This window comes from Callorhinchus milii, unplaced genomic scaffold, assembly GCF_018977255.1.
Source record: "Callorhinchus milii isolate IMCB2004 unplaced genomic scaffold, IMCB_Cmil_1.0 Scaffold5, whole genome shotgun sequence".
Lineage (NCBI taxonomy): Eukaryota > Metazoa > Chordata > Chondrichthyes > Chimaeriformes > Callorhinchidae > Callorhinchus > Callorhinchus milii.
In genome coordinates, this window is record NW_024704746.1 from 3,162,666 (window position 1) to 3,188,953 (window position 26,288).

At 43.2% G+C, this 26,288-nt stretch overlaps 1 protein-coding gene across 1 annotated transcript; it reads left to right on the top strand.

Annotated features, from left to right (window-relative positions):
- The first annotated feature begins 140 nt into the window (after nucleotides 1–140).
- LOC103189137 (DEP domain-containing protein 1A) lies at nucleotides 141–24,390 on the top strand. The gene is made up of 12 exons (XM_007909432.2): nucleotides 141–226; nucleotides 3,455–3,720; nucleotides 10,001–10,142; nucleotides 11,652–11,773; nucleotides 13,093–13,223; nucleotides 15,281–15,328; nucleotides 16,748–16,888; nucleotides 17,517–18,608; nucleotides 19,777–19,949; nucleotides 21,077–21,253; nucleotides 21,691–21,876; nucleotides 22,629–24,390. Exons 1-12 carry the CDS (start codon nucleotides 179–181, stop codon nucleotides 22,776–22,778), a joined length of 2,676 nt encoding a protein of 891 aa, XP_007907623.2. The 5' UTR covers nucleotides 141–178; the 3' UTR covers nucleotides 22,779–24,390.
- Nucleotides 24,391–26,288: the final 1,898 nt, after the last annotated feature.

Here is a 26,288-nt window from a genome sequence, read left to right on the forward strand (position 1 = left end):
ATGGGGGCGGCTTTCAGTTGAGGGCGGCAGCACGTGCTCCTGCTCAATGCCCAAATAAGGAGGAGCGGATCACGTGGGGCGGTAGCGCTCGGCCAATGAGACCCGCGGGAGCGCTCGAGCTCGGGATTCAAACAGCGGCGTGACAGTTGGCGACGGTTGGGCGCTCGCTCGCTCGGCCATGGACGCCCGAGTCACGGCGCCGGGACCGTACCGGGCCACCAAACTGGTGAGGCGCGTCAGCTTTCACCTCATAACCATCTGGTGCACTCCGGCGCCCAAATATTTGGGTCGCTCGCTTTTCTTTTTTTGTCGCGACCGCGCGCGGGGTACGGGCCGCCGTTGGCTGCCGCGGCTTGAAGCCCACGGAAATCCACAGTCACTACACTCGACGATGTGATGAGCCGCTACGTCAAATGCAAAGATTATTATTATACTAATATAACATGAAGGGGGTCGGTATGTGCGCCCCTTTGGGTGGTAACTGCTGCTCTCTCCCTCTCTCTCTCTCTCTGGCGATGTCTGCGATGATTGTGGAAGTATTTTTTTTAACATTATTTTTAAATAATGTATACGTCTATTTATATTTCTGTGCTCAATAGGGTGTCAGCATTTAGAACGGCATTTAGGTGCAATTTCTATATGAGCCTTGTTCATTTCTGCTGTGTGTGTATAAGCTATATGTAAATATATAGCTGTAGCTTTGCTAAATACACGGTCACTACACTTCTCAGCCAATCCTGTCCAGTGATCCCAGGTGTTCTGGCAGTGTGGCAGGTGCTGTGTATGTGGTCGGCGTTCCCCACAAGAATTATTATTAATGGACTATCTGTAATTGTAACGCTGCCTCTGACAGCGAGACCCGGGGCTTCTTAAAAAAAAAGGCTCACTTTATTTCTTCTCGGGGCGGGTCTCCGCAGCAGAGCGCGACGTCCGCGCGCCGGTAGCTCTGCGAGTCACTTTAATCCTAACCAAGGAAACGGCAGCAGCTCGCGCCTGTCCCGGTGCTTGTAACGATCCGCGCGTTTGGCGTTCGCGCCTCATCGCGTCGGAAGGACGTTTCCAAGTGCCTCACGTCGATACGGTGCCTTTTGTTTTAAATAATTGCTCGAAGAGCTTTACAAGATCTAAGATTGCGTGTTTGTTTGGTCGACAAAGCCTCGTCGTTCTGTCTGATCTCATCCTTCTAGAATACCCACCCTACTGTACTACCGTACAGCATCGAGCTGTGTTTTTTTTTGAAGAGTCCCCTTGTCCTGGCCCTCTCTCCTCCCTCTACCATGTGCGCACAAACATACGCTGGTTTCAGAAACCAGAGATATATGCAGTGCTCTAGGTGCAGCCTGACCAAAGCTTGGGTATGACGTCTGGGGATCTAAACTCGACTGATTTGCAATATAGCTCAGCATCCTATTTGCCATGCTCATTGCTGCCTCACGCTGTTTTCAACACCGTGAGCAATGAGTCAACTAACGCCTCTAGATCTCTTTCAGCTTCCATCTTGGCAAGTTGTAGCTCATCAATGGGAGCTCATGTTTCCACTTCTTACTTCCTATAAGTAGTACCTAGTATTTATCTAAATAAATTGCATTGCCAGTTATCAGCCCATGTCCATACCCTATTTTAAAACTTTTGCTGCCTCCTTTGATTTCAGTTTCTCCTCTTATACTGAGCCTGAGAATCCACGTCATTAACGTAACAAAGTAATACGAGAGGTCCCAGGATAGACCACTGAGGTACCCTCCTGTAACTCAGTGATTGAGCACTCGTCTAGCAAACGAGAGACCTGGATTCGATTCCCGGCAGGGCGAAACCTTGGGCAAGTTTCCTTACTCCACATGCCTGATAATAATCCCTCAAGAAAAAAATGATGATTTAGTCACTCAATCCACGACTGTTTGTGGGACACTGCTGAACGCAATTGGCTGCCGTGTTTCGCCCACAGATGTACAGTCAATTCATTCATAGTATATTCTGTGAAGCGCTTTGAGACGTCTAGCAGACATGAAAAGCGCTACATCAAATGCAAGAATTATTATTAATACCTCCCCAACCCCATTTTAAAAAGGTTGAATAAGTAAATACAGAAACTAATCTGCATTAACAATGTCCCCGTCAACAGTGGGACAAATAGCTGGTTCATTTGAAATTGGGGATAAACTTGGATTGAGGGGAATATAGTACCTTTAGCAGCCTGAAAATATAAAATGTAGCAAAGTCTGCAGTGGATATGAGTTTATAGGTTCAGTATTTGCCTATGTTACTGTACACAAATTGGGTGCCGCATTCACAAGCAAAATCACCCGTACTTAACTGTAAAATTTTATGAAGACATCCTCCCAAATTGACAAACATTATACTAAATGCAGGTAATGATTTAGTTGATTTAGTAATGTTATATAGGGTCATATATTTCATTGAAGGTTATAACTGTTATTAAATAAATCTCCATTTGATACAGAGCTTAAAATGTTCACAGTGAATTGCTGTGAAATGTTGACTGTATTTATAGGCACACCAATCGCACACAAGGTCTCTCGCACATCCCTGAAGTAAATGACCACTTTTATCTATCTGTACACCCGTTGCTACGTATTCAGCCTGGAGGCAAATAGTTTACATGAAACTACCTTTCATTCCAGTCGCTTCAGAGCTGACAATTGTGGGCAGTTCTCCTCATAGAACCTTTAGGAATATGTGATTCTGTAGAACATTTGTCCAGTTCCAAGGCATAAGTAAACCTGATGTAGTTGTATCCTTTTATTTTGTGTTACCCTTTACATCTGTCATGTTTGTCCCTGATTTACCATCACATGTGATGGTATTTAATAATGTCTTCTACTGTTGCAGTAATTCGATGGGAAAAGTTATTGCAATTTACACTTGCAATCCTAATAATCCTTTGCTTTTGATTTAGCACCTTTTTACATCTTCGAGATGTATCAAAGTGCTTCACTGAATCTGCTGCAAATTGTATTTTGTAGGTGAAACAAAGCAGCCAATTGTGCATAGCAGTGTCTCACAAACATTGTGACCCATTGTTTTAAGAGATTATTACCCCCGGAAAAGCGATCTGGCTATTGACTAACACCCAGGTTCCCACTTACTGCTAGGTAAACCAAAGTATGTGGGATAAGGATAGTTGCCTAAGGTTTCGCCCTGATCAGGAATCAAACCTAGATCCTCTCGTTTGCGAGGCAAGTGCTCTTAACAAATGTGTTACAGGACTCCACAAAATGTTTGTACCGCATCTTTTAAGAGTACATTTATTGGCTTTTTCCATTCACTTGAATAGCAATTTTATATTGCTTGTCTGTTGGCTTAACAGTGTCTAGGATGATGAAAGAAGTTCCTTAAGGGCAGAGTCTTATACTCTGATCTCTAGAGTCTAATTTTGGCATGTCAATGGATAACTGATTATGAGCAATGAAATGTTTCTTATGGATTTTTATTTCAGTGGAATGAAATGACTAAGCTTTTCAGGGCAGGAATGCCTCTGAGGAAACATAGACTGCACTTTAAAAGGTATGGCAGCTGCTTCACTGCATCCGAGGCAGTGGACTGGCTCCATGAACTCCTAAGAAGCAACAGTAATTTTGGACCAGATGTGACACGACAACAGACTCTACAGCTATTAAGGAAATTCCTGAAGAACCATGTAATTGAGGATATAAAAGGCAGATGGGGTTCAGAGAACGTGGAGGATAACAGTCAGTTATACAGGTAAATACAACTTACTGTTTGTGGCTCAACTTTTTCTGGCTGTTTAGGTAAAGCAGTGACCAATCTATTTATTGCTGTGCTTTGATTAGATGGCGAACTTGTTAAATCGCTGCCTCTTGCACTTACCAAAAGTCTGTTTTAGTATATTTGGTAAGTGCAAGAGACAGTGTTAAACAAATATCTATAACAAGAAGATTACATTTGTATAGGATGTCCCAAAGCACTAAACAATGTACACCATTTTACTGGGATCAGGGAGGGAGAAGGGAGACGAGGGGAAGGGGGGTGACTAATGGCATGGTCGAAGAGGAGGGTCTTGAGGTAAGACTTTAAGGAGGGGGTGAGGCAGAGTGATTGGGGGATGGAATTCCTGAGGTTGGGGGCAGGCTGGCTGAAGGCTCTCCCGCCGATGGTGGGTCTGGGGAACGTGGATCAGACCGGAGCTGGCTGAGCGGAAGGAGCAGGCGGGTTGGTAGGGGTTTGCAGAGGTAGGGTGGGGCAAGGCCATGGAGGGCTTTGTAGATGAGGATCAGGATCTTGAATGGATCCTCTGAAGGATAGGGAGCCAATGGAGTCGGGGGATATGGGTCAAGGAGTTTGGTGCAGGAGAGGACACGAGCTGCAGAGTTCTGGAGTACAGTCTGTGGAGGGAGGAGTTGGGAAGGCCGACAAGCAGGGGGTTTGCATAGTCGAGCCTGGAGGTGATGAAGGCATGAACAAGAGTTTCAGCGCCTGAGGGGTGAGCTAGTGGCAGAGTCGGGTGATGTTAAGGAGATGAGGGAAGGCAGAGCGGGTCATGGCTTGGATGTGGGGAAGAAAAAACAGTTGAGGGTCGAACAAGACACCTAACTTCTTGACTGACTGGTGAGTTGTAGTGAGCGACCATGGAGGTTGATGCTGCCAGAGTCTGAGGTGCAGAGGGCTGGCGAGAGCCAATCAGGAGGGCCTCAGTCTTGCTCACCTTCAACTGTTATCTAGTTTGGTATCCAGATATTTGTTTAACATGAATACTGCCAATGGTGTGACATTATTGACCTTAAATATGAAAATGAACATTTGTAGGTTCAAAATAATCTCACCGATGTAAACATTTTGAATTATACTAATATCTTGAAAGAAATTTGGAAAGCAATTGCAATCTATGTAACTTTTTTTGAGACTTCCAGTATAGCCAGCTGGTTGGTGTTGCTTGATCATTTTATGCCATCAGCACAGTTGCCTCAGAGCAGGCCTGTATATTTCTCCCTTTGTTGCTCTCCATTTTTTCTTCATCCTATAATAATAATCCTTGCATTTGATATAGCGCCTTATCACATCATCAAGATGTCTCAAATACTTCACAGAATATACCGTGAATTTACTGTATATTTTTTGGGTGAATTGCGCACAGCATGGAGTGAGTGAACAAACTACTTTAAAAAATATTTTTGAAGGGATTATTACCCCCAGAAAAACGATCCACCAATCGACTAACAACCAGGTTCCTACTTGCCGTTAGGTAAACAGCGTTGTGCGGAGTAAAGAAACTTGGCCAACATTTCACGCTGTCCGGCAACTTGTGAGTGCAATAGTTTAGAATCAGTTGCTGGTGGAAGCCAGAGCTTTAGTGTGTTTTTTGTTTTTCTGTTTCTATATGTGAAGAGCTCTGAAATATCTCTCTCTGCCCTGACCCAGGTAATCAATCTATCAAACCCTAGATTGCCTAAACAAGCTTAAAATGTACCCTTGTAATTCTGAACCGTTGCATTTCACGAGTGACTCAGCCACGTTACCGTACACAAGCCATTTTTTCATGGGATATTTGATCTGTTTGTTCCCTGGGAAGCTGAGTAGTACAGTTGGATGCACGATTCTGTGGAACCTGAAGTCGAATCCAGCTCTGATTGGAAGGATGACAGTATAATCTCTCCATGCTCTGTGTGAAATGAATTCTCCGAGCTTTGACTTTGTTCATAATGATGTGGCCTCACTCCGTTGCCCAAATTGGCACACTCACCACAAAATGGATGTGTTAAATTGTTTATCTTACACATGCCAATCTTGGGAGGAAGAGGAGGGGGGGAAGATAGAATTGAATTTTTATTCTTGTTTGATAATCTGGTTGGAGAGGTAGCATTTTCTCAGATGAAAACGACTGTAGGTCACTTCTAGAAGTTCAGCTTCATAATTCTGGTCTTTCAAATTTCCACAATTAGCTTTATCGGCTGCCTATTATTTTGTCACGTCTTACTTTAGTTGGATACTTTCAGTGAGGGGCAATTAATAATAATCTTGCATTTTATATAGCGCTGTTCACATCTTCTAGATGTCTCAACGGGCTTCACAGAATATACTGTAAAGTGTATATTTGTGGGCAAAATGCGCCACCAATTGCGCACAGCAGTATCCCACAAACAATCGTGCATTGAAAATAACCGATTTATTTTTGTTTTGGAGGGATTATTATTAGATGGTCTTATTAATAAGAACTGTTACTAATAAACGCATCAGAATGTTCTTTACCTTTTTAGTAATGAACATTCACTCAGTTTTTTGTGCATGTTTCACTTTCCATTGTATAATACCTTGAATATTTTTCCACACTAAATCCCACCCTTTTTATTTGGCCAGAATCTATCGATATTAATCTGCTTTATACTAATCATCTGTTTATGTTTAGGGTCAATTAATTTATGAATATAAAATAAAAGGATCCTGCAAGCCTTAGGTTTGTGCTGCCTAGCCAGAGCTTTCTTTAAATCATTTATCTCCTTTCAGCCCCTTGATTCAGTTAACCAACTGAAAGAATTCCAATAGATTTATGAGAGGTGACTTATTGCTTTTGAATCCACACTAGCTACCCTTTTATAGCCTCTACAATCTGAATTTTGATAGTAATCCATAAATGCACAAACATTTTCAGATGGATGTTAGCCTATCTGGTCTATAATTTTTCCAGGTTTGTATGTCTTCCCTTTATCCCCACCCGTCCGCTTTACAGAAAATGATAAATGTACTAAGCAGCCTTTTCACATCCGTTTGTGGATACATCTGTTTATACTTAAAAGCATTAGCCAGAACCTTGCTTATTTTTGTTTTGCCCACAAAACATACAGTCAATTCACTTTACAGTATATTCTGTGAAGCGCATTGAGACATCTCGAAGATGTGATAAAGCACTATATCAAATGCAAGGATTATTATTATTTCACCCCTCACTTTGAGAATTTTATAGTGTCCCGTCTATCCATGTTTCTTGCAGACATTTAATTCCTTGAGGTTTTTTTAAATGACTTCTACTGACCTCTACATATGGTATGGATTTCTGTGCTAGAATTACTGGTCCTGGAATTTCTCCACAGCTTTCATTAACGGAAGACTAAAGCAAAGAATTAATTTAACAAGCTGCTATTTCCTGCTCTGTCCAAATGTTACTACCGCACGAATCCCTTGAAGCGCTTATCAGGCTTTTAACATTTAATCTACATCTTAGCTTTAGAGGGTATAAAATGTTTAAGAGTGGAGGAGTAAGCATGATGATGGGCAAGATGTGACTATTGAGGATAATAAGAGATAGTTGATGTAAACTAGTGTGTTCTTTAGAACATCTCCTCGCAAGCAAGAGGACCCCGGTTCGAGTCCTAGTCAAGGCGAAACCTTAGGCATGTTTCCGTACTCCACATGACTCTGTTTACCCAGCAATAAGTAGGAACCCGGTTGCTAGTTGATTAGCGTATTGCTTTCTAGTGGTAATAATCCCTCAAACATGACTGTTTGTGGAATATTGCTGTGTGCAATTGGCTACTATGTTTCGTACAAAATGTACAGTGAAGTCACTTTACGATATATTCTGAGAAGTGCTTTTGAGACATCTGACACGATAAGGTGCTATATCACATGCAAGGATTATTATAATATAACTGGGAAAATATTTGTATCTATAAGCAGCAATAGATGGGACCTCTATTAAATGTCTCGTTCGAAGGACGGCACCTCTGACAATCCAGCTTCCACCAACACTGCACTGGAATATCAGCCTAGACATTTTAGCCCAGGGGCGAGAGTTCTACCAATTGAGCCAAGCGTAAAGACTGGTACAACAAACTGTTGAATGGGTTACTCAGCGCTGAGCCAAGATCAAGCATTTTCCCACAAGGAGAGGAAGATAATAACAACAACTTGCATTTATATAGCGCTCCTCACATAGGACAGCATTCCAGAGCGCTTGGCAGTGGCGGAGCATGACATTGAACATGGAGGAGGTGACCGTGGACGCGTCCAAAGAGGAAGATCTTCAGGTGCGATCTGAAGATGGGGAAGGAAGGGGCATGGCGGAGGGATAGAAGAAGAGTGTTCCAGAGTTTCGGGGTCAGTGGGTGAAAGCGCGGCCACTGATGGTGGAACGGAGGGAGGACACGAGGGACTTGCAGGAGGCTGAGCCAGTCGAGCGGAGCCTGGCAAATAAGCTTGGCAATGCTTAGTTGCAGATCGCCTGTTCTTTTGGCTCAGGCAGATGCAAGAAACTGAAATTATTCTCCAGCTATCTCATAGCAAAATCTGAGTATTGCATCAGTGCCCTGCTGAGACTTACATTTAGCTTCAGAGCAACTGTGCTTGTCTGTATTTCCCTTTCAGCGTGCTAATTGAGCTCTGTGCTTGGGAAAAGCAGTTGATCTGATCCTATCTGTAGCTTGTGTTAAATGAACCACAACAGGTACTATAGTCAACTGTTTTTTTTCTAGCTGAGTGACTCCTGTTCCCCAGGCTAACAGACTGCTTCAACTAAGCTTGTTGTAAGAGTTTTCGGGCAGTGATGAGGCAGTTTTATGGAAGCCCAGAATCGAGATGATTTTGCGAGCCCAGGATAGGACGTAGGAACACGAGTAGGCCATTCAGCTCCTCAAGCCTGTTCCACCATTCTATTAGATCATAAGAACACAAAGGCTCACTAGGCGAAAGAAGACCAAGGTCCGTCTAGTTTGCCTTCCGCATCCTGGCACTCGCTTGTCATGTCCCAAACTATATGCTGTATCCTGAGGTTTTATTTTCTATCAGAAATCTAATTTGTTCTTGATACAAACAACATTTTCTGCTTTCACTGTCTCCCTGGGGAGCCTGTTCCATCCATTTACTACTCGCTCACTGAAGTAGTGTTTCCGCAGATTTGTTCTGAGTTTACCCCCTTCAATCGCAGGCCGTGTTCTCTGGTTCTACTGTTCAGTACAAGATAAAACAGCTTCTCTTGGCTGATCTGTACCTCAACTCCAATTACCCACCCTTGCCCCATAAAGGAAACTGATTAATTTACTTTTACATTTCAATTGGGTGGGATCGGAAGTGTTCTACAGATTTGCAGAATGAACTGAGTCGGTACTCAACTCATATCTTCAATTTCTACAATACCACATTGTACAATGATAAATCTATTATTTAAAAAATTGAAAGCCTGATTATGTGACTGTTAACGATTAAGCTTTATTAAATCTGGATATTTGAAATGCACCATTATACATTTCAAATATCTGATTAGCTACCGAGTCTCCACTTCTTTCTAAAAATAGCAATGTGATTGAATGTATAATTTCTGCCCACAGTACTTCACAAAAGCATGGTTTACCATGAATATGAGAGAGCTGGCTGCAAGCTATATCTTGGCAGTTTTCATGAGAGATTGCTCTGTAAAGATGTGCTGACCTATGTCAATTGTGTTGATAAAATGTGTCCAATGCTTTAATATGTGGTGGTAGGCAGATGTGTGACGTATTGCACTGTTGAATTCATTTTGACTGACATAGTTACAGCACTCGCAAGTGAGAGGACCTGGGTTTGATTCCCGAACAGGGCAAAATGTTCGGGAAGTTTCCTTCCTTCACATACCACTGTTTACCTAGCAGTAACTAGGAATCCGGTTGTTAGATTGCTTTCCCGGGCTAAAAAATTATAATTTGAAACTACTGTATGACTGCTGCGCTTTGCTCACAAAATATACAGTCACTCAACAACAACAGCAACAAAATTACATTTATAGAATGCCTTTCACGTCGGGAGGACTCAACTTTACAGTATATTCTGGAAAGCGCTTTGAGATGTCTCGAAGGCGTGATAAGGTGCTACATCAAATCCAAGGATGATTATTATTATTGTGTGCAAACTTTTGCATGTAATAATATAAGTATAGGAGGTGTCGCATCATGTGGTGAGCCTTTGTAGTATTTGCTTTGTATTAAGACTTTCTTTTAAATTTTGAATCTGATCTTGAATTCAACCCTTTGAGCAACAGTGTATTGATCTCTTTGAACAGATTTCCCACTACATCGCCGCTGAAAATCATTCCCAGCCATCCTCCATTCTATAGAAAAAATGCTACGCAAACTTACCCCAAGGACAAAGATGGCTTTTTAAAATTTTCTCGGAGAACACCAAAGAAATATGAAAGCCCACAGGTGAAATGATTTAAGTACTCATTATTGCCACTGGCGTTGCATTGTGTCTATGGTTATCAAGAGAAAGGCTGTTTCCACTCAGCACTCAACTCTCCACTAACCTTTTAAGAAAATGGAATATAAGTATATAGTAAAGTATGTGGCCATAATGGAATTTCTGTTTGGCAGTACTTGTGCATTGTCTGCCAGGCTCTTTATACCTTGGCATGTTGGATTGTTGCTTTACCACATTGCCTGGGCATTGAAACTAATGTGTTCTTTGTTAAGTCTCCTGTTCAATTATATAATAATCCTTGCATTTATACATAATCTTATCAACAACAAGAAGATTACATTTGTATAGTGCCTTTCACATCTTCGAGGCATCTCCAACTTCACAGAAAATACTGTAAAGTGACTTGACTGTATACTTTGTGTGAAACACGGTAGCCAATTGCGCACAGCTGTGTGGCCCACATACAGTTGTAGATTTAATTACCTTTTTTTTAAAGAGATTACCCCTCATTATTTTTTCTAGGCCTGCCCGTTTTTGTTTAGAGTTGTGGTTCTGCAAGTTCCTGTGATGCTTTTAGCATTTCTGAATTTGAAAAGCAGTGCAACGCCCTCACATGGTAACTTGTGGACTTACAGTCTAAGAAGATAGCACTCCACTTTCTGATCTATTTGGTTATCTGTGAGCAGGAGAAATGTAGTCTTTACTTTCCGATTTGTTCTGCATTTTATGGGATTCTATGCCAACAGTTCATATTCTTTGTGAAGTGCTTTCTGGAATCGCTTCACTTATAGTTCTGGATGCAACTTGTGTAGGACAGGTTATTTCCTCTTCTTAATGGCATCTATTTTAAAGATCTTTAACTAGATCGTCCCTTCACTCAAGGGAATATAAACCATATTGACCTAGTTTCATTATAGCTTAAACTCTTTTTGTTAGGTCTCAGCCTGATAACGCATTGTCGGACTTTCTCAACATTCACTCCACCACTCCGATTTAAAAGTATTTGTGGATTGAAACCCAATGATTCAATTCCTGCCTTTAGGACACTTTGTATATTGAGTGTACTCTGTTTTTATTGAAAGAGTTGTCTTCAAGCACAAGTGTTTGGTTTTATTATTGTGAATTCCTCTCACTTTGTGGTTAGAGCACTCGCCTCGCAAGTCAGAGGACCTGGATTGGGTTCCCAGGCAGGGAGAAACTTTAGGAAAGTTTCCTTACTCCATGTGCCTGTTTACGTAGCAGTAAGTCGGAACCCTGTTGTTAGTCGATTGGTGGATCACTTTCCCGGGGGTGAATATCCCTTCAAAAAACAATAAGAATAATTAAAATTTTAAAAATTGTCACTCAATCCACAACTGTTTATGGTACACTGCAGTGCGCAATTGGCCGCTGTGGTTTGCCCACAAAACATCACTTTACAGTATGTTCTGTGAAACTCTGAGATGTCTTGAAGATGTGATAAAGGGCTATATTAATGCAAGGATTATAATTAATATTAAATGTGTTAATTCAAGGTATGTGAGGAAGAATCATGTAAGGAGATGTCAGACTTAACTCCAGAAGGACAGTTACTTTACATCCGAGAAGTTACACAGAGTGACCGAGAGGAAGCTTGGAGAGAGATTGCAATCATTCAGTAAGTCATCGCAAACATTATAAATGTATATAATATTGGGTGACCAAAAAGCTGTGATACCATTACAATGTTTAATAAGTCTCAAATAAATTATGTTTTTTAAATAATAGTTATTGGTCACCGTGTACAACGAGTGGGGGGGAGAAATTATGCTTTTGTAGTATCAAGAGTTCAATGCGTTTCCCAAACAACATTTAACCTGAAGGTATCTACATGTAAAACATCTCATTGATTTGCTGGTGATTTCTCCAGATGTACATGTTGTAATCTTGCAGCAATGAGACACCTCTGCTTTGGTTTATTTCCCTCCATGGGGCTTAACTGTCCTCTAAGATTGTATAAAAAGGATGATCCATTGCCAGCTATAAAATGCATAAAAGCATTGTTATACATTTACACAGCGCCTTTCACATCGGGAAGGCGTCTCAAGTCAGGGATTTGGACCCAAGCTGGGGGTTAGGATCAGGAGGGATGGAGGGTAGGGAGGGAGTCCGCCAAATAATCCTAAATTTTATGTATTGTGCGTCCTTCCACAGTATGAAGAATATCACTGTAAATTTGACTGCAGCTTCCAAATACGCAAGACTGAGATGGATAGATGTTTGTTAGGTCAGGGTTTCTAGGGATATGGGGTAAAGGTGGGTAATTGGAGTTGAGGTATAGATCAGCCATGATTTGACAGAATGGTGGAACAGGCTTGAGGTCCTGAATGGCCTATTCCTGTTCCTATGTTCCCACTGAAGTTTCTTCACCATCTTGCTCATCTGAAATTTATTGAAGTAGTGAGTGCCGTTCTTTGTTCTCACTGCAATGCCTAATTTTCTCTGTGAAATGGCACACGGCCAGCTAGCATGGGGATCACATTTTTAGCATTACCTTTGCCTGATGCATGTCCAATCATCAGGACTACTTTTTGCAGAATTGTGTCTGTGGTTTAGATTTTACAAAGCAGCTGCCACCAAGTCATATCACAACTACAAAGGATTATGTACTCGAGTTAGGCCAAGTATTAGCTAATTGAGGTGGAGAAAAATGTCCTAGGTTAGTGTGGTTGTTCTATCTGTTGAAATACCAACCATACAGCAACAACAACTTAAATTCATATAGCACCCCTCACACAAGGTAGTGATGCTTGACTCCAACCTCCTGCTTACCAAAGCAAGAGGGAGTCAGATCAGGAGCAAAGAGGAATGTGCCACGTGAGAGAATTAGATACTTTGAAATTGCTTACCTTTTGCTCTTGTAGATTGTCCCCTGTTCTCTGATGAGGTTAATCCATAGTAATCCCACCTAGGTATTCCTGTTAATTTTATTTTCAGCCTACAGAAAATCTTGGGCCCGGCGTCATTAGAGGAGGTTTTGGATTTTTCGCAAGTCCTTCCGCAACACATCACGTATAATGTACAAAACGTCAGCAAACATGGGGTGGTCATACTTCAAGATAAATCGGGTAAGATTCTGTTTTTCAACTCCCTGTGACATACACTATCCCTGCACATATAGGTCCGCGCTCTCCACTCAGCAGGCACTAGTCTGCTCCACTATCGGCAGCCTCTCTGCCCTTTTTGAACTCTATCCGACAGTCCCCTCCGCCTTGCCTCCCTCAAGGCACATCTCAAGACCCTTCTCTTCGACTGTGCCTTCGGTCAGTATCCTACCCCCAACCAACTCCATCGCTAGATCTCTATCAGGTTGGTGTTGGGGTGCTTTCATTTAAGATCTCACTGAAGGTGGTCTTCAACATCATAGCCTAACCTCCAAATATACACCACACAGACTTTTGCGCTCACCAAGTGGTTTCCTATAGTTCAGTTTACCCAAATATTGCCAAAATATTTAGAAGATATTTTTATACTCTTGCCTGCTTGATGCTCCATGTGTTGCTTCACTAAATTATCTGGTTCTCCCCAATCTAGAACCTTTTTCTCCACATCGGCCAACTTGTTTAATCTTGTTGTCCTTCTCCCCCAAAGCCTTAATATTTCTCGTTTTCAAGAGAATCTAATTTCCTTTTGAAAGAATAATACCAGAGAACGTCACTTTCCAGCCTCGTTCTGTATAAAACATCTTATCTAACTTGCCTTGTGACTATTTATTATGTAAAACTGGTTAACAGGAATGAGGATTGTATATTACAAAGAGAAATCTTGTACAGGAGGCAGTAAATGGTACTGGCCTGGATTGAACTGACATTAGCTGAGTAATAGCTGGTTATGCAATCACCACCATACAAGAGCTTTGTGTGTGTATTGTTACAGATTCAGACATCATGGAGCCCTGTAGCTCTGGTTAGAGCACTTGCGAGGCAAGCGAGAAACCTGGGTTCGATTCCCGGCAGGGCAAAATCTTGGGCAAGGTTCCTTATTCCACATGCCTCAAGAAAAGAAATAATAAATCGGTCACTTCAATCCACGACTGTGGGGCACTGTTGTGCGCAATTGGCTGCTGCGTTTCAGCCCCAAAATATACAGTCAATTCACTTTACAGTATATTCTGTGAAGAGCTTTGAGATGTCTCGAAGATGTGAACAAGCCCTATATCAAATGCTAGAATTATTACTAAATTATTATCAAGTCTGTCTTTGAATGGCCGATCTTGTGCTTCTGAGTAGGTTTTATATCGCAGTTAGGCCTTCAGCCCCTATGCCCCGACCCTTTGGAACTCCCTTCACCTCGTTCCCTCCTTCAAGGCCCGTCTCAAGACTTCTTTGATCACCCTCCTACCCCTACCATCCCTGCCCTCCTGATCCCAAGCCCCTGCGCGGGTTCAAATCCCTGACTGTCCAGTCCCGCGCCTTGGGATGTCCTCCCGACGTGAAAGCGGCTATGTAAATGTAATTTGTTGTTGTCACATTATTCTTTTAAAGGATAGTACCAAATTCTAATTCCTTGTATTGAAATTGAGATTTCGGTTCCTGCTGCTTCACCCCTGAAATAAGTGTTAATTTCTTCTCCTTCCCATTGCTAGTTAGTGTTAAAATGAAGGAGCAGTGCCTTAGCAGTTTCCTTGACGACCAGACTCCAGCCTTAATAGTTTTAGCTGAGCACACAGCTCTCTCTGTTCAGCTACAGCGGTCTGCTTCATGTTCCCCCGTCCAATCTGCCCTACCATCGGCAGTGAGCTTTCATCCAATCTGTCCTCACCCTGTGGAACTCCATGTGTCTCCCACCTCCCCACTTCACCTTCACGCCCACATTAAGTTGACTGCCACATTTCGCCCACAAAATTTACAGTATATCCCGTAAAGCGCTTTGAATGTCACGAAGACATGATGAGGTGCTATATAAAATGCCAGGATTATTATTAACACACACCTTTAACCAGTCTCTTGGTCATTCCCCCTCCACCCCACCCAAACCACCCATAACCTCCTCAATTTCCCATTCTTTCCCCTTCCTAACTCTAAAAATTGGGTTCCCAGTCACCTGTGTGAAGCACTGTACGTACAGACATTGTCGTGAAAGGCACTATCTAAATGGAAATTTTACATGTTTCCTTTCTCTACAGATGACCTGCCTCATTGGGTGTTGTCAGCCATGAAGTGCTTGGCAAGCTGTAAGTGTACAACTCTCAACAAAATAAAACTAGAATAATTCTAGTCAAATGTCTCAAGAATAACATCTAGTTAAAAATGTATTGTGTGTTTGTTCCCTGCATTCTGCCTCTACTTTTTCCCTTCTCTCTCCCCCCCCCCCCCCACCTTCCCCTCCACGTGTCCGAAATGCACATAAATGTTTGATATTAATTGCAGAGCCAAGATTTCAGACTCTTTGATTGCTGAAGCAGGGAATTCATTCTGATGTGAGATTGGAGTCCTGTATCTTAGTGATTAGAGCACTCGCCTCGCAAGCGAGAGGACCTGGGTTTGATTCCAGACAGGGTGAAACTGTAGGCAAGTTTCCTTACTCCACATCCCTCTGTTTACCTAGCAGTAAGTAGGAACCCGGTTGTTAGTCAATTGGCGAATCGCTTTTCCAAGGGCAATAAACCCTTCAAAAAAAATTGGGGTCACTCAAACCACGATTGTTTGTGGGACAAACTGTCTTTCTCTCTCTCACCCACTCTCTCGTGGATTCTGGACCTCTCAAAGATGTGATAAAGCTCTATCAAATACAGAGCCAAGATTTCAAACTCTTTGATTAGAGAAGCAGAGAATTCATTCTGATGTGAGATTGTCTACCCCCAATGAGGAAAAGTAGGTTAGAGTGCACTGGAAACAGTACAGTGTGCTGGATTAAGGCATCTCAAATTGACCCTGCACTATTTGTTCTAGTTCTTCAGAGAGCCAGAATTGCCGTACTGAGTAATCCTTTCATAATGGAGTGCATGCTGGCTGTAAGGTACTTCTGCAACTAATTGAAAATGGACACAAAATGTTGCTCAATTGAAAGCAATGCTATTAGCATTTTGGTGATAAAGGTTTTACACGTGATCATTGTAAGATTTTTTTTAAAACTCCTTAAAGGAACAGAAAAATGTAATTTGACCCAACAAGGTTATCACAAGAAACTAGCTTCCCTTGATTTCAAGATCCTCTCACTCGTTTTCAAATCCCTTCATGCCCTGGCACATCCCTACCTCTCTGACCAGCCGCTCAACTGGCTCCGGCTTTCTGTCTGCCCTCCGTTCCACTATCGGTGGCCACACTTTGAGCCACTACATCCTGAGACTCCCGAACACTCTTCCTCTATCCCTCCTCCTTGCCCCTTCCTTTCCCATCTTCAGGTCGCACCTGAAGACCTTCCTCTTCAACTGTGGCTACAGTTACCTCCCCCGATTCGGTGTCGTGCTCCGCCACGATGCTTCCCTGCACGAGGGGCACTATATAAATACATGTTGTTGTTGCAAAGTGTATCTGAGTTAAGACTGATGATTGCCATGAATTTGATCTTCTGGGTTTCATTGACAAGTCAAACTCTGTTGGGTTGGCCCCAGTTCTATTTCATTCTCAAACTTAAAAGCAATCTCTTTCAGGGCCAAGGAACAATGACTCATGCCAGCCAACCTATCCTGGGTTTGAACGTGATGTCTTCAAAACAGTGGCAGACTACTTTCTAACGCTCCCCGAGCCTCTGCTTACACTGCAATACTATGAGCTCTTTGTGAATATCCTAGGTAGGTGTTTAAAAGAAAACTACCACAACGGAATCAAAGCCAACATCAGATGAGATGCTACGACTGTCTTATTTATATCGAGCATTGTGTACTGTACTTAATTCTGTTCATCTCACCTGTGATTTTACAAATCTGAAGGGTGCGTAGAATATCTAAAGCACACTGTTGCACGTGATTCTACACTCTAAAGAGAAGGGAGTTTCTCCTGGTGTTCTGACTGTCGTTCCCTAATGATCATTTGTATCATGGCTGTTTGTGGGACTTTGCCTTGTGTTAATTGGATGCCACGGTTGCCTACAAATAATCACTGCATGTTAGTGAAATCCTGTCAATAGCATAAAGCTTATATAATAATCCTTGCATTTGATATACTGCCTTATAGCGTCGTTAAGATGCTTCACAGAATTGACTCTACATTTTGTGGGCGAAACATAAGGATATTGATATCAAATGCAAGGATACTATTGTATGGTATATTGCTATGTTGATGGTGTGCTCTTTGTCTTTTGCAATGACTTGTGTAACTTTTTCTGCTTGCTTGCTTTTCAATATTCCAAGTTTCCCATTCCCAAATCTATTCTCGTTCTCCCCCATCTGTGTTTAATATTTTGTTTTGCTTTCGTGCTAGTTTTGTGTGGCTACATCATGGTCTCAAAGCGACCTCAGGGAAAACGCAAAAACCTGGACGAACCCTGCTGCCCACAGCCGGCCAAATCTCAGCACCTGAACAATCACACCAACTTCTTCAAATCCACAGAGTGCCTGCTCTTGAGCTTAGTTCGTAAAGACCTTTCTGAAGAAACACGACGGCTGCTGGAACCAGCGGAGGAAGAGGAGGAGGAGGAGATGGAGTGTTCGCCCAAGCAAAGGGTGACACAAAATCATCGTAACCTCCAGAAAGGATGCGCCAGGCATTTAAACCAGCACGCTGTAGGCTGCAGGAAAACCCGTGTCAGTAAGCAGCTCTTGGGAGGGAGCTGTCAGAACCTGACTCATTTGAAGGACTATCATAGTGAACTGTCTACGGTTCAGTCGAGGTACAGCTCAGTTAGCCATATTGCAGGACTCTCACATGATTGTTCCAGTGGGGAGAGAGTGGCAGATCCCGCAGGCTGTGAGCGTATGGATGTGTCGGGACCTGGAGATGACCAGCCCCACCATCAGAACGTCCACCTGCTCACGTCCAGCAGGCTAAGAGCAGAGTCGATGACTGATCTTCGTTCAGAAGGTGATGGGTCACCAATGACCATCTCCAGATGTAATTCGGCATGGATTCTGACGGAACACAACCACGAACCCTGCCGCGCCTGTCCAGATTCCGGCTTGTTCAATGGTCAGTTAACCAAGGCCAACACCCAAAAGGCTGACGTTGATGGCCAGCGCTACCCAGGATTGCAGTCCCAAAGACTGCAGCGTTATTCCAAAGTGAACTCCAGCGGTTTAAATAAAGCCGCTAACTCCAAACTGACCAGCGCTACTGGGAGCTTCTCTAGTATTAATGCTCCAGTTGCCAGAAACTCCATGAAACCGTTTTGTTCATCTGAAATAGGTCTGAGAAGGCCGAGTGCTTTCTGTTTGGCTACCTCAGCACACAACAAGTGCTTTGCTTCTGAAGGCACCAATGCATCTCAGGAAAACAAAAGTGCTGTGGGTGGTTCTGAAAACCGTGCTCATGCAACCGCTTACCTTTCAACAGGTGTAGGAAGCTTTAATGGCACAAGTAAGGCTACTGCTAAATACAGCATGCTTTTTATTTTGTCTGTGCTTTACTTGTGCTTTTTTTTTTCCCCTCTGGTTACTCCAGACTTGCTTACTCCCCAAACTGCTGCCTCCGCTCGACTGGCATGTCCCTCGTCCCCTCCGTTCCACAATCGGTGGCCATGCTTTCAGCCGCTACGCCCCGAAACTCTGGAACACTTCCTTTATCCCTCCACCTTGCCCCGGCCTTCTGCATCTTCAGGCCGTGTGCTCAAAGACCTTCCTCTTCGACCGCTTCTGCGGACACCCTACCCGGCTCAGCATCGTGCTCCGCCACTGTTAAGCGCTTTGGGACACTACCCTGCATGAGGGGCGCTGTGTAAATACAAGTTATTGTTTTTGTTGTTGTTGGGCGGAGGCTGTATCTATGTTCATATTACAGGTAAATGTAGAAGATCAGTCTGTGCCCTGATATGCTGCCAAGACAGCATTGTGAATGCTGGAGCAGGTTGTGCTGCCTACCTGCAGCCTGACCTAGTTTCTTGGGCGCTGTGTGACGGAGATGGATGTGATGAACTAACCACCACATCTGTCACTGTAACTGTCTGTGAGCCTGGGTTCACAGTGACTGCTTGACAGGCTAGATTAGGTGTACATTAATGCACTTAACTTTTTATTGAAAAAAAAGTCCTCTGAAGAATGCCACTTATTTTATTTTAGGAATCCATATCGTGTGGTGCTTTTTAGCAGAAATATTCAGCGTTAGTCTGTAACCATTGGCAACTGTACCTCATTCCACTTGTTGTTGAGAACGAATATAGTAACGAGCCATGACTGACTGATACTTGCACCATTGCCATATCAACCCGTCAGCTCCCTCTGCTCAGCAGCCTCTGGCCTGCTCCAAGTGCCCTGCCCGCCCCACTTATCGGGAGTCAGGCCTTCAGTTTGTCTGCCCCCACCCTTTGGTACTGCAACCTACAGTCTCTTCGCCTTGCTCCCCCCCCCCCCACTCCATTTGCCTCATTCATGGCCCATCTCAAGACCCTCCTCTTCGACTGTACCTTCGGTCACCCTCCTACCCCTATGCTCCCCACTCCTCCTGATCCAAACCCCCAGCTCGGGTCCAAATCCTGGCTGTCCTCCCGACGTGAAGCCGTTGTGTAAATGCATTTTGTGTTGCACTGTAGGTTTGCTTCAGCCTCACCTGGAGAAGGTTGCCATCGAAGCCCTGCAGTTGTGCTGCCTCTTCCTGCCACCACACTATCGCAGAAAACTGCAGCTGCTCCTGCGCATGATGGCTCGCATCAGCCAGAACGTCGACATGCCTCCACTCCACAGCACCGTGGGAACCAGAACCTTGGTATGTTCCTCCATCTGAATCTGGCTTCTTTACTCCAGAACTCCCAACATCAAGATGTTTTTTGCTTCCTAGCAACCAGCTTGCCTTATTCCTTGTTTGATGTGATCCTGTAGTATAGTGGTTTGAGCATTCGCTTCGCAAGTGAGAGGATCCAGCTTCGATTCCTGAGTAGCCTGTCCAGGGCGAAACCTTAGTGGGTAAGGTTTCTAGCAGTAAGCAGGAACCAGGTTGTTAGTCGATTGGCGGATCGCTTTTCTTGGGATAATACTCCCTTTTTATAAAATCCACGACTGTTTGTGGGACACTGCGGTGCACAATTGGCTGCTGCGTATGCTCACAAAATAGTCAATTCACTTTACTGTACATTCTGTGAAGCGCTTTGAGACTTCTCGAAGATGTGATAATGCACTACATCAAATGTAAGGATTAACATTATTTGTGGGTGGAGGTTTTTTAAAAAATGATTTAGTACTGAGGAATGGAATGTGCTCCCATTTCAGGAACCTACAATCCACCTTGAGCACAGCACACTGCAGTAATGCCTATTCTCTGACACAATCTCTATTGCTACTGCTTTGGTCGTGAATTTTCCACTTTCCCGTGAGGTAGATTAATTCCTGTAAGGCAGAACATTAGGTCAGGGTTACAGTGCACAAGTTTACTAGACTGGCACTGCTTGGCAAGGATGCCTAACTGCTTCATGATGAGGTTGAAGTGCTGTAATGAGGGGGAATTTGGGGCCAAGCTGCTCATTTTATAGCAGAGCGGCAGGAGGAAGAGACTTCCTACACAGAATGTAATGTAAAGTAAATTGACTGTACATTTTGTGGGCAAAACCCAGCAGCCAATTGCGCACAGCAGTTACCACAACTGATGTAGATTGAGTGACCAAATTATTTCTGTTAATTGAACTGATCTTTGATTGTTTCCTCCCTGGTTGTGCCATTTCCTCCCCCCCCTACCGTGTAATGTCTAGACAATGAGTAGCTGCCTTTAGAACAGGGAAGAGTAATTTGAAGGAAGGGAAAGTGGAGTGACAGGAAGTGGAAAATTGTGAACCATGTCTTGGTTTCCAAGCGCTCTGGGACGCTATATAACTGCAAGTTCTTGTTGTTGTTTCCTTCCAGATGATTCAAACATTTTCCCGCTGTATCTTGCGTTGTGAGAGGGAAGTTGACCTGGATGAGCTGCTGGCCACCAGGCTAGTGTCCTTCCTCCTAGACCACCATCAGGACATCCTCGTGGTCCCGCTCTACCTCAGCAATGCTGTGAGGGACCACATCAGCCACCTCCAAAAAGCTCAGGTCTGATTCACCTTTAGTCCATGATCTGGAGTTGGTTTAAAATATCCAAGTGACCCTTCCCGGGCAGGTTGAAATCGTAGGCAAGTTTCCTTCTTGTGGGTAAACGGAGGTGTGTGGAGTAAGTAGGAACCCTGTTGTTAGTCAATTGACAGATTGCTTTCCAGGGGTGTTAATCCCTCCACCAAAAAAAGTTAACCCACAGCTATTTGTGTCTGCTGTACACAATCGGCTGCTGTATTTTGCCCACAAAATACAGTCAATTCACTCGACAGTCAATCTGTGATGCGCTTTGAGACATCTCGACCGGGTGATGAGGCGCTATATCAAATGCAAGTATTTTTTTTAAAAGATTGACTCAAATAGCCACGATGTGACTTTCTTTCACACAGCGGGTAAAGTACTTCCAGGGTGTGATGTGGTAACTTATTGTTTTGCAGATTAAATATCCTTGCACAAGTGACATTGGCTCCGGGCCAACGTACACATTCTGCCAACAAATCAGCGTGAAGGAGTTTGAGGAGCAAAAGGTTTCTGCCTCCCAGGTGGCGATAAGCGAGCTGCTGGAAAACATTCTCAAAGACCAGCGCCTGCCAGTCAAGGACAAGAGGAAAAAGCTTAAACAAGTAAGGCAAGGCACTGGGGTCTGCTGTGTCTATAATAGTGATGAGTTGTGAACAGCTTAACTGGTAAATGCACTTGGGAATAGACATGTGGTTATATTGGGGAAAAAATAATAATTTGGTCACCCAATCCACGACTGTTTGTGGGACGCTGCTGTGCGCAATTGGCTGCCACCTTTCGTCCACAAAATATACAATCAATTCACTTTACAGCATATTCTATGAAGCGCTTTGAGACGTCTCGAAGACGTGATAAGGGGCTATATCAAATGTAAGGATTATTATTATTTTCGATTCAGTCACAGAAATGCTGCTGCACTTGGGTATAAGAGTATTGAAGTGACATCTTTGACATTTCATTTGCTTCAAGTGCAGCTTTATTCACCCTACTGGTTCAGCGCTCCTTTCTTGATGTCAGTGCTGCCACCTCCAGCCAAAGCAGGAGAATGTCCTGTGTGTCGTCCACTCGACACAATGTGCTTATTTTTTTCATTTCACCCACAAAATACAGTTACTATACTTCGCAGTATATTCTGTGAAGCACTCTGAGATGACTCAAAAGACGCAGTGAGGTGCTAAATCCAATGTAGGTATTATTGTTACCAGGAATATGTTTCTTGAAGGTCCTTGCACATCCTGGGAGGTTGAATAAATATCGCCCCAGCTGGAAGAATGTTTAAAGTGTGATTGCTAGTTTGAAACTTAAAATGAGTACGACTGATTTTGTTTTTTATTTGCTATTTTCTCCACTTCAGTTCCAAAAGGAATACCCTGACATCTACCAGCAGCGCTTCCCTGTGACTGACAGCGAGGCCGCAATCTTCCAGGGCAAACCTAAGATCAAGCCTGCCATGTTGCTCACAATGAAACGACCGCTCCAAAGCCTGCAGAACCTGAGGAGCTGAGGGAGCTCAGTGTCTCTGAATGTTCACACCAATTGCACACGTTCTCCCAACTGAATGAAGTGAAGCGTTCAGACAAGTTTCTTTTCCAGCTGTTACTGTAGAGGTTGAGTTTACATTAGACTGCTTGCTAAATACAATGGTGCTTAAAAGTCTCAGTACATTTACTTAGCCCGCACAAGAAAATAGTTCTCATGCTGGGGAAAACGGTTAAGCTGCAATAAAATTACCTGACCTAGAAACTGGACCCTTGTGAAACTCCGCGTGTTGGATAGTGTGAGCCTCTGGTTAATACTCTTTGTGTAGAAAAGGCTAAATATGTCATATCTGAAGTGTGTAAATAGGAACAGGAGCAAGTAGGTCATTCAGCCACTTGAGCCTGTTCCACCATCCTATAAGATCATTAGCTGATCTGTACCTCAATTCCCCACCCTTGAGTTGGGGTATCCCTTGATAGTCCGACCTAACAAATCCAAAACAGTCTTGAAAATTTGAATGGATCCAGCATCCACTATTTTTAGGGGAGAGAGTTTCAGATTCCCCACTACCCTTTGTATGCAAAACTGCCTCCTGATTTTACTCCTAAATGGCCGAGCTCTAATTTTAAGTCGGTGCCCCCTTGTTCTGGATTTTCCCCACCAGAGGAAACGCAGATGCCATTTATGATCTTCTAAATATTCCTTTTCTCAAAACTAGTTTCCTTATATTTTGGTTAACCTTATTATGATTGGAGGATGGTGGGAGGAATTTCCTTTAATACTTGTCAGCTGTGACAAGTGAGTTGAAGGTTCCACATGAGAAGCCTCCACACTGTGTGTGTGTGTGTGTGTGTGTGTGTGTTTCTATATTCTTTACATGGGTGTCTGTGCCTATAGTGTCCAGATTGAAGTGGCTGTTTTGTATGCACGGTTTGTATAACATGCAGAGCAAGGAGCTGAAGGCAAATCGTCTGCTTTTAGATGCGAATAGCACTGTTTTATTTGTTCATTTGTGCTTAACTCTGTCAGAGCTGGACCTTGCTCGACAACAATGCACACAATCTGTTATTCGATTGTGTGAATTCTTGTATTATTTATACTCTCTAGTTATTCTGTGTCTCACAGAATATCTTTATCACTAACACAGTACTGTATATTCTTAGATTAAATTAGAATCAACATTTAATAGTAATTACTATGACAACCATAAGGGCCAAAGAAGGGAATGTTTCTGTGCCAGAATTGGTTAAAAAAATGTAAAATTAGTGTATTATGTAGTGAAGTCCTTTTAATATGTATTTTAAAAAATCAGAACTTATTGCACTTATCTATTTGCCTTGCACATTAAATCATACAATTAGTGTGCCTTACTCCCGGGTGGGTGAATTAGCTTTTTTTNCACTTTAAGCTAGTAAGGGAGCACTCACTTCCTGTGGAGTTCAGATTGTTAACGTGCCAAAGGATTCCAGTACCCAGAGCCGCTTGAGTAAGAGTGTCGTGCCTCCACGCTTTTCAGAGGAGAAATAATTGTTGTTGCCTCCATTCTGCTGGCTTTCAATTAAGTACTCAAACCAACTGTATTCACCTGTGTGAACTCCATACCGTGTATAAAATAAATATGTTTTGTTTCGCCTCTTTATAATTGAGGTGGCACAATGATTCAGCATTGCCTGGAGTGGGTGGACTTATAAATAACTGCAGTTATTTGCCACGAGCAGCTGCTTTGCAAACTGTTCACAGTGTTCCATGTCGAAACTCATTTTTTGGTCAGAGAAACACTCTGTCCTTCAAGGAAAGAAGTCCTGTAGCTCATTGGTTATGGCACTCGCTTCGCGAGCGAGAGGATCCAGGTTTGATTCCTGGGCAGGGTGAAACATTGGCACGTTTCCTTACTTCACGCGCCTCTGTTTACCTAACCGTAAGTAGGAACCCGGTTCTTCGTCGATTGGCGGATTGCTTTCCAAGGATAATAATTCCTTCAAAAAAACAAAATAAAAAAACTATTTTGGTCACTCAATCCACCACTGTGGGACAATGCTGTTTGCAATTGGCTCTCGTGTTTCGTGCACAAAATTTGCTGTGATGTGCTTTGAGATGTCTTGAAGACATCTTGCAATTAAATGTAAGTATTATAAGAAGAAAACTCTCCATTACACCAGTCCTTGCTAGGCTCCACTGGCTCCCAATCATCCAACGGATCAATTTCAAGATCCTCTCACTTGCTTTCAAATTCCTTTGTGTCCTCACACCTCCCTACCTTTTTTTCCTTTTAAAATAATAATCCTTGCATTTGATACATAAGTGCTCTGAGGCGCTGTCCGGGGTGGAGGGCGCTATATAAATCCAAGTTGTTGTACCTCCGATTTGCTTGCACCCCGCCCCCACTCTACTACCCGCTGCCTCCCCTCGGCTGGCTCCGGCTTCCTGTTTGTCCCTCAGCCCCTCCGCTCCACAATCAATGGCCATTCCTTCAGCCACTACTCCCTGAAACTTCGGAATTGTCTCCCTCAATCCGTCTGCCTTGCCCCCTCCCTCCTCGCTTTCAAGTCCTGCCTAAAGACCTTTTTCGATCATGTTTACGGTCGCCTTCCCCCCTTCCTCTGGCCCTGGCTCGTTGTCAGTCTCTGTCACTGTCAAGGGCTCCGGATGCTATCCCATGTGAAGGGCACTATATAAATGCAAGTTATTATGCAGCAGTCCTTCCAATTTGTGTCCGTCCATGTTAATCACTGCGCTTAACTGGGCAGGGTTCAGAGCCAGCAGTTTCAGTATTGTCGATCTCGCCTGAAAATGTGGGTTTGATGGTTCAGTCGCCTCATGATGTATTTTTGTCATCTTATTATCCATCCTCTCAATGAGGCATTAATTGTGCACATCTGGCTATCGATTACATCCACGCCTGCTGAGTCAACATTCACGTGGTCCGTGTCCACCTTTGCTACAAAACATCCATCTAATTGAGGGATGTTAAATGCCAGGACTGTTAATGGGAGCAGACACAAAACAGCAGAGGTCTTTTTACAGGTTTTAATGAAAAGGTTATTTTATAATTGGGACTACACCAACTAGCCTTGATGTATCTGTATCCTGGTTCTCCATGACTTGTGTCTCTACTTGGTCTTAGCTGTTGCTTTAAGGCAGAGCCTACATTAAGAACTGAGCGTTGACCTGCAGCACTGTACACGCTGCTAACATGCACCAAACGTGTCTTTGAGCCAAAGCAGTTCATTTTAGTTCTGTCCTCTTTATCGGGAGGAGAAGTTCTGAAGTGCTTCAGCAAAGGAAATGGTCGAAAGATGCTAATTATTTCACTAAAAGCTGGGAGCTATTAAGAGTAATAATAATAAACCTTATATTTTATATAGCTATTGTTGAGAAGTCTCAAAGTACTTCACAGAATATATTGTGAAAGATAAGAATATACCATAAGAGGAATCTAATACACCGTTCTCTTTGGCCAAGCTCCCATAGATGTAGAACCATATAAACTTGCAGTGCAGAGGCCCATTTTGATCACTGAACTATCTAAAGTCCT

Coding starts and splice junctions, on each gene's coding strand:
- LOC103189137 (XM_007909432.2), top strand. CDS start 179: ATGGACGCCCGAGTCACGGCGCCGGGACCGTACCGGGCCACCAAACTG. Junction 19,950..21,076: donor CCGTGGGAACCAGAACCTTG/GTATGTTCCTCC, acceptor GTTTCCTTCCAG/ATGATTCAAACATTTTCCCG. Junction 21,877..22,628: donor AGAGGAAAAAGCTTAAACAA/GTAAGGCAAGGC, acceptor TCTCCACTTCAG/TTCCAAAAGGAATACCCTGA.